This window comes from Pyxicephalus adspersus, chromosome 11 (genome assembly GCF_032062135.1).
Source record: "Pyxicephalus adspersus chromosome 11, UCB_Pads_2.0, whole genome shotgun sequence".
Lineage (NCBI taxonomy): Eukaryota > Metazoa > Chordata > Amphibia > Anura > Pyxicephalidae > Pyxicephalus > Pyxicephalus adspersus.
In genome coordinates, this window is record NC_092868.1 from 42,292,989 (window position 1) to 42,302,177 (window position 9,189).

A 9,189-nucleotide genomic window follows, 5' to 3' on the forward strand; every position below is an offset into this window, starting at 1 on the left:
TCATTGCCTAGGCTTTGTCTCACATGATGGGTGCACAGAAATAATGTCTATGTATTGCATGTATTGAAAATGATGATGTGCGGTAGTAACATAGAGATTCATGTGGATCCTGCCATGTGTAAGGAAATGAATAGAGATTCTCTGTGCATGTTCCAGCACATTATAATAGATCCTCAGCCTAATACTGACTGTAAGTCCTCCCAGCTATGTACTACAATCATTGAAATACAGTTGGGATGATTTAACCCATTGTTTTCCTGCTGCTGGTACTGCCTGATATAGAAGATTCAAATTAACCGCTGTGCCGCTTCTATCATTTTACAGTCATTAGAACAGAACACCAATGCAAGGCCACACATAGGCCGCTAGTCTATAGATGCGAATGATGCCCGGAATTGTAGTAGCGGCATCACTCGCTGCAATATGTAGTGGGGGGGGGGGGGGGACGGCTGGGGCAGATGTAATTCATTTTCAGAATTCTTTGGGGGGTCAAAAAAAAGGGCCAGAGTTTGACACCCCTGTTCTAAGGTTTAACCACCCCCTTCTTGCCAGGTAAATTCTAAACCTCTTTCTTAATGCTTTTTTTACAATGACATAATATTATGGAACTTCTTATTAGGAATGTTTTGGAGACTAATAACAAATATGGCTCCCATTTCCGCTTATTTTATTTATCTGGTGATTGTATGACTAGGTATTTATGGCATGTTCTCTAATGAGCAATACAATGATTTTAGCAATAATTCTTAAAGTTGGAGATTTCTTTTCTGTGCTTTTCTAGGAGAGTACCATCACCCCAAAAGACAGCATTCTGGTGGACCTAAGGTACATAGTATTTATACCTTGAGCTTAATCAAACCCTTAATAGGTTTTGTAGAAGATAAAAAGTTATTCCAGTTGATATGCAGACATTTTCAAACGTAAAAAGAACAAATGCCTTGGAATGCAATGGAAAACAAAAAAAAAAAAAAGTTTCACTTGCAAGCCCCCAGGACTGGTACACAAGGGCAGATTTTTTCTTTTACTACAGATCAATTTATGATGCAATAAATAGATTAGATCTGGAATAAATACGAAGTAAACACTACTTCTGATTACCCTAACTACCAATAGTAAAGGCAGAATGTTGAACATAAATGTGCAGTATTCTGGGGCATCTGGACAATTGATTATCAGTTGGAAATCTTTTTAAGTACAGTTGGTTGAGCATCAAATTAGCAGGAAACTTGTTTCTGTGTACCAGGCCTAGGGAGTTGCACATGAAAGGATTAAAAAAAAGTGTAGCTTCATGTTTTTGGATCTTTTTGGCAGATTGGATGACCTAAGGCAAAACAATAAGCTTTTTAAGTCAGTGGTCCCCAAATTGTGGTCCGTGGCTCTGGCCGTTGCACCCCCCAATGGGGTCAGCAGAAGGACCCCGGGGGGGGGGGGGGGGCGCACTGACCAGAGCCACAGACCATGTCTCCCATATGCATTGCAAGCTCAGGGCAGTGGGCAGGTTGTGTCTCTGGACACAACCCACTCTCCCATTGCAGGCTCAGACCAGCAATGGGAGAGAGTGCGGGTTCTGGCATCATGTCATCCCTACAGGAGTGACACACAGCTCCCCGTGCATGTGTGGTCCGGAATCTGTAAATTAGGTGGTCCGAGACGTCCAAATGGTTGGGGACCACTGTTTTAAATAATGTCATATTCCAATAATGCTGTGCACGCTCTTGCAGAAATACTTTTCTAGCTGCCATGGATAAAATATGGATACATCGCCATCTTGTGCCTGTTCACAAAAAAGCATGAATTACTGAATCCAAAAATCCTATTTCATCAAGCCCCACATAGGACCATAAGATTTAGTTCATGGAAGGGCTTGTAGCCAAGGCCTACTATACAGCTCTCAGATAGACTCCCTATAGCAACAAGAAAAAAACATTTCAACTTGCTACAGCAAATGCTTTAAAACCTGTGCATAAAGCTGACTACTTTACTGTTCATTTTAAAATATAAAATTTGTTGAACCATGTCTTGTTAGAGATTAAAATCAATATATTACATAACAGTCTTCTCTATGTCCCCGACTCTCTGATCTCTTCATACATGGAATTGCATAGCACTGGAGGACACATAGAGATGCCCTTAGGAAGCCTTATGGTAGGTAATGCTCAAGTGGGACCCAACTGATAGAGACTCCACAGGCTATAAATTAACCCAATAACCCCTTACCCAGAATGAAGGCTGAAACACCTAAAGTCTGGTAACCCAACAAAGCAAAGACATGCTATGGATTCTTGTAGTGTACTTTTTTTTAGATGGAGAGTGTGCAAACCGGTGTACAAGAGTCAGATTTTTAAAACTGTAATTAAATACGCCAATAGGAACCAATTTATGAGATGAGACTTGGAATCTGGTTGGTTGCTATAGGCAATAACTTTGCTTCTATTAGTTGACTCTGGTTTTGAAAACACATTTTACCTATACTGACTGATGTGGGTAACAGAAAAAGCTCTCCCTTCAGTATCTTTCAGTCGCATGGACCAAGAGAGAATGATGGAAAGACATGGCATAAGTCATAGTCAGACACTAAAATAAAAAAGAGGAACTCAAGATAGGGTCTCTGCCTTAAAGTATAATTATTTTTGAAGACCATACCCACCAGATCTTCCCCTTCAGATTTCTAGTGCAAAGTAGGTGAATCAAATGTTGTCAAAAAAGTTTGTTGGCTGGACCTGGAGAGATAAAGAGCACATCTGCCAGACTGCATCCTGTTTTATTAGGTGCCATGTGAAGGGAGGTGGGTTGGTACTCCATAGACAGTTCACTGGACCCTATAGACAAAGTATATGCCAGAGTACATGGGTGGGTAAAATAAGCATAAATCGCTAGTAAAATGTAAAGGTACTTGTCCATAAATGCTTTCACTTGTTGGAAAAAGAATGTCAATACTATTGTGGCAGCAGTGGCCACTGTCTGACTCTCAGCGGTATTCAGTTTTTTTTACCATATATTCACCTGTACGACCATGTGCCCTGCTATTGTCTGTATGTGCAAGTGTGCAAGGTGATATACATTCAATACAGAATTAGTTTAGAAGTGTCCCAAACATACAGGAAAAAAACAAAACTTTGCATACAATCTAAGAAAAAGCAAAAGTTTGCTGGGCACCTACTACAAGGTGACATGGTGGCCAGTAAAAGCATTTTTTATCGGAGTGGCAAGTAGAGCTTAAAGAGGGTATTTTGTTCCCATGAGTAATTAGATACTAAATAGTCAAGACATTCTATGTAGGCCATTGTCTAACATGATTGCATCTATTACAGTCCAACTTACCACCTTCAAATATTTGGGTAGCCTTGACACTGTGAGACAAGCACCCAGTATGTGAATTTACTATTTTGTCTTTTTACATTATGGAGGCAGAAGAGACTGCAAGGAGTGGAAACCATTTGGTCCTGCATTAGCACGCAGGAGTAAATCAATTTACAAAAGGTTTTTAAAAAGTGCTGGCGGTGAGAGTAACTGCAGCTTCCAAAACATAGGATAGTGGCAGTCTGGGTGAAAATCATCTATGCAAAAAGTCTGATTTTACAGTAAAACAATAAAAGCCTATCATGTGTCTAAAACAATCTTCAGCCATTCATCATGGAACGATTTGGTGGCACCAGGGATGCCAAGCAAAAGCTTTCACAGTCAGAGGCGGACATCTGCAACACAGGCATTGCCTTAAGTGCGATTAGTTTCATATCCTTTGCTAACAGGGTTTTATTACTATTACTCCTTTATGTAACAATACAATTTTTTGGAGGGACGTATGTAAAAAATGGTCTTAACAGCTACAAACTAAATTATTTTTCCTATGCTCTTTGTTTTTTAAATACATTGTCACATGATTTACATGAAGGTGGAATCATTTTAAATTTACTGAGGTACTGGAGGCTGTTTTTTTGTTATGCAGCATAAGTTCCTACTATATGTTTAAATTCAAAATAGTGCTTTACTTTCATAGGCTTGCATGCCCATGTCTATGCATTTCTGGCAACCCTGGACCATACTGACATCAATCATAAAATCAGAGTGCCTACGTATTTAGAAGTTTCTCTATTATTGTCAGATATCAAACAGCAATAAAGACTTTGCACAGGTTCATTTGGAAGGTCAAAACAAAAAAAATATTGTTCAAATGCAGCATTCATATCAAACTATCAACAATCCTTTGTTCTCCAACAGGTCTATAATATTCTCAAATCTGAATGATAGCCAAGGTTTATTCAGTCTTCATGTGAATATTATGTATTTTTATGGGTTTTGTAATGATCCTCTAAAAAAATAATGTACCCAAATATCCAAAAGGACAGCAGGCTTATTTAACAATGCTGTACAAACAGCAAAGACAGTATGCAAAGCTGGAAAATCCCCATATTCTGACTTCACTTTGCTTGCCCTGTGGCTCACTGTGTGTCAACCGGCTTTTGTATGCCTCATGCAGGTTTTGCATTACTATATACACTTTCACATGGCCTCAGAAGTGTCAAACTGATGCCATCAGAATAAGCCTAAAACTTGCTTGTGTTTTTAGAAATGTTACAAAAAAGCACCAGGAAAATACGAAATATGCTGGATGAATAAGGAATCTACAGACTCCTATTCTATCTGCACAGAATTACAGCAAAGCATCTGACAGCCCAAATCTCCATAACACAGAGTTCCACCATCACTTTGCAATCATTTTATCCAAACTTGCTACAGAAGGGCAGGATCTGTTAAAACGTTCATACATTCATACTAATGTGAATCATGGTGGGTTGTATCAGTTCTTGCTAAGGCATACAAAGGTTTTTTTAGATAATTGTGCACTTCCAAACTTTCAGCAACAATTTGGGGAAGGCTATTCTCCACTCCAGCATGAATGGGCCGAGCCCCTTGTACCCTTTGTGATGGGTCAAATCTTGTCTGAAACTAAAAACCTCTGAAATGTTCTTTTGGCTGAATGGGCACATACTTCCACAGACACACTCCAAATTTTGACCATACACTATACATTGCCTGCGCCCTTCAGCAGCAAGGTAATTCTGTAAGGATTCACCCACTCACGTAGAACCTGCTAATTAAAATATCCATTTTTGGGTAAACTGAGCCTTTATTTGAATAAGACAAGAACCCTAAGATAAGCTAGTCATTGACACATGCCCCTAAATGTATGAGTACCTTTAACTGGCTCAACTGGGTCACTTTAAAATTTTCCTCTAAATAAATATAGTCAGGCACTATACAGACAGCAGAGTTAAGGCATAACCTGCTGACTTGTAGTAATCTCAGTGTCTGCTCTGATCGAAAAACATAAAAGCCTAAAAGAATCACAGCTTGTAAAAAGTGCTGAACAGTACATAAATTATGATAACATCATCATCTTTCATTTTGCTCTCAGCAGTGATGAGGACAACATGGGAAAATGAAGTAATAATATTGGTCCAAACCCTTGCAAAAATTTTGGTTTTGATGTGCCCCCTTGGTCCACAGGTTTATTTTTCCCACCCTTGGTGCCAGAAGAAATTCCCCATGCAGGTTTCTTTTTTTAAACAAAAAAAAAGGATGTCAAGAGCAGCTAGTGGTGAAAAAAAGTTCAAAAGTAGGGATCAACTGTACCCCCTTGTGGGGCTTTGTCTAACACTCATCTATATTAAGGCAGATGAATTCCTGGATGCACTTCCTGTACTGCTGCTCTGTAGGACTGTTGCTGGGATATTGACCTGGTTGTCCGAATGGTCCTTCTGCTTCTCTCATCTCCTCGTTCATCCGAGCAAGTCTCAGCCTGTGGTAAAAGAAGTTTTGATGAGCTTGTGTTTTGCTAACAGAAGATTTTAGAAAAATAAATAAAACACTACTCAGTACAAAAAGAGGTCTTGTCACAAAAAAGTTATGTCACTATGTTGTGACAGGGACCCTGCACAGCCCTAAAATGTTGGATTTGCAACATGTTGTGACAGTGCAATTAGGTAAATCAAGAATCCTGTACTTTGGAGAGCTGGTGTCCTTTTTCATGAATTCTACGCAACACCATCAGTGGTTGTCACTTCAATCACCCTTCCTCTAGTACAAGGTCTCTTTGCTGTAAGGGGTGATTCCTATCACATACATACATTATTCACTTGTTATACATATGTGTGGAAGCACACCACTGGAGGAATAGTATAGCTCCTGAATGGTAATCTATCTAGATATCTGGTTAAAACATGTATAAATACACTCAATGCCGAAAGAAAAGATTTAGAAACTGAATGCTTTATTCTAGGAAATGTACAAAGGATGAAGGTAAAATAAAAAAAAACATTTACCACCAGTTAAGGAATTGTATTGGTAATATGCATTGCTTGACACTTGCTAAAGCATAATAGATCTTGTTAAAAGATACAGCAAGCACCCCCAATAAGATCTCTTTTCAGTATTCTTAGACTGAATCTGAAAGGGCCTTCAACACCTTCAAAAATGGATTGACATTTTTGAGGTTCTTTATCATTTCTACTTTAATCTAGTAATTATGCTGGAAATTGTAAGCCATCATCAATCAATTCTAGTGTGTATGAGGCCTTGTTTTCTGTGTGTTATGATGAATAACAGATAACACTCATAAAAAGCAAAATTATAAACAAAAAAACTCACAAAGTGACAATATCTGCATTAGCTGCCTGCACAGATATACTGAGTGGATCTTGTCCATCTTCATCCACAGCATGTTGATTGGCTCCACGTTTTAAGAACAAACACACTTGGCTGAATAAGAAATTAACAAAAAGCAAGGTATTAGCTCCGAACAGACATACCAACAGCAAATTTTGTACTGTTACAGACTCTGCAAACCAGTGACAAGACAGTTACTAAGCTGACCAGAAGATAATAACCTTAATAAGGAATAATTTACATGTGGAGGTACATCAAACATTTAGAAGCTATATGTAACGTCATTTCTTCCTCAGCATATTATAGCTAAGCAGGTTTCAGTTATCTACAATAAAAAAAAAAATATATATATATATATATATATATATATATATATATATATATATATATAAAACAAAGAGATCAGCTAGTCCAACGGTCGCAAGGAGGACCCCCCTAGCGGGGCACACCTGCTGAAGCCGCAGACCATGTTCCCCATACGGAATGCAGTCTCGATGAAGTGGGCTGGTTGTGTCTCTGGACACAACCAGCCCACTCTCCCATTGCATTCTCAGATCTGGGGTGGGAGATTGGGCGGGGTTCTGGCACCATAACGTCACTATGGGGGAAGTTTCTTCCTCTTTTAGTGATACCCGGCTACCCGTGCATGCGCGCTCTGAGACGGTAATTTTAGTGGTTTGTGGGACCGAAAAGGTTGGCAACCACTGACCTAGTCTACATACTAGTATGAATTTCAGTTTTATGATAATTTAGTTTAATTTTCAGAGTTCTACACAATTATGAGATCTATATTCTGGCTCCATAGTCCAGTACCTACCCAGTATGCCCCAGATACGTGGCGTGATGTATAGGTGCTCGCCCTCTAAGGTCCGTCTGATTCACATCTGCACCATTCTGTAGGAGGAACTCGCAGGCTATCAATGATCCCTGTAAAAATATAATACATATATTTCATATACTGAGATCAGGTTAGAGCACAGTAACACAAAGGCCATCTAGCCATCTTTGAGTGGGCATGGCAATTACTGACCTCTTCTTCTGAAAATACTAACTGCAGAACTGTGATGACTGACAGGTAACTCCAACAAGTTTCTGATTTTTGGCAGTTTTCTGATCTGGTTCTACAAAGCAACCTAAAATACTACTGCTAGTGAGTTCATACATCAGTCAGGCAAATAGTTAGAAGTTGTAAGAGGTCAGCAAAGGTTTGAGGTGTATATCAAACTTTACTAAAAGAACATTGTCCTACACATATATAAATTATAATTATGCACATATATACCATTCCTGAAATTTCCAGTCTGCTTCCTAGAACAATAGCACCTATCAGCTGTCATCTTATACTTTGGCACTACTTCTCCAGGAGTCAAATACTGTGCAGGATGCTGTCACTGCTTATATAGGGTAATTGGCCTGGCTGTTCAGGTCCAAGCACTGCATGCTGGAAGGAGGTAACATGGTCTTTTGTATTTGGAAGAAGCTTGTATTTGTGAGGGCTCCAAAAGAATGGTGGAGGAACACAGGAAAGGCAAATAAGGAGATGCACCTGTAAGAGACTTTGTCACATTGCCCAAAAGAACAAAATTACATGTTCTCCAAACATATGACAGACGTTATATTTATACTATGGTGGGTGAAGAGCTAGAAGGCTCTACTCCAAAACCTCATGACATGGGGTAATGCCCTTTTCTGTGGAGATAGGCCATAAATGCTTACCCCTATCACAGCCTGGATTAGAGGGGTCTTGCTCTCATCCTCATCATTAACCCAGTTCACATTAGCCCCATTAGCAAATGCTTCAGCCATGACAGGCAGGTTTCTGGCACGAGATGCCTTGTACATCAACAAGCCAGGGTGCAATTCCCTCAGGTCTTCAGGGTCTGATGGGTCTTGTTCAGTCTCTCCTCCGCTAGAATCTTCAGATACTTCACACTCTAAATATATAAAGAAAAAAAAATGTCTGAATCAAAAACACAATTCTATCCTTCTGTCCTTGACAATCTAATATCCATTCCAGTATATAACCATTTAAAAAATATTTAAAACATCTACAAAGTATCTGAGATTCTCAGGTAAACAAACCCTTCACAAATTTTAATCTCCATCTGTCCAAGAGAAAAACTGCCCCCACAGCAAAACTAGAATATTTTTTTCATAGTAGACTACAGAAGACCACAAATATATAATTGGAACTGATATTAATTTGTAGTATCTATTGTATCCTATCATGTGTCAAGCACTTAGACATTCACTTACAGAAAGCTTACTAACCAAAAGTCTGGAGGAAAAAAAGTCCAGTATAGGAGACTGTGCTTCAAATGCTGGGAATTCAGTACATGTATGAAAAGATTGAAGTATAGTGATATTATTACTTTTGTCCCTAATGTTGCCGCTGTGTTGGTGAAGCAAGTTAAGTGTATACCCTGTTTCCCCTATGATAAGGCACTGTCTTATATTTTTTGAAATGCCAAAATATGCCCTAGGTCTTATTTTCAGGGGGATGTCTTATTTTTCCATGAAGAA

General features: G+C 39.0%; 1 protein-coding gene across 1 annotated transcript in view; it reads right to left on the minus strand.

The window, feature by feature from the left end:
- Window positions 1-1,413: 1,413 nt before the first annotated feature.
- ACAP3 (ArfGAP with coiled-coil, ankyrin repeat and PH domains 3) overlaps window positions 1,414-9,189 on the minus strand; it is a 115,233-nt gene continuing 107,457 nt past the window's right edge. Inside the window, exons 21-24 of the mRNA XM_072426642.1 lie at window positions 8,383-8,600; window positions 7,484-7,593; window positions 6,649-6,759; window positions 1,414-5,800 (exon numbers count right to left, since the gene is read on the minus strand). Coding sequence (XP_072282743.1) covers window positions 5,653-5,800; window positions 6,649-6,759; window positions 7,484-7,593; window positions 8,383-8,600 — 587 coding nt within the window. The 3' untranslated portion in view covers window positions 1,414-5,652. The remainder of the gene's footprint in view (window positions 5,801-6,648; window positions 6,760-7,483; window positions 7,594-8,382; window positions 8,601-9,189) is intronic.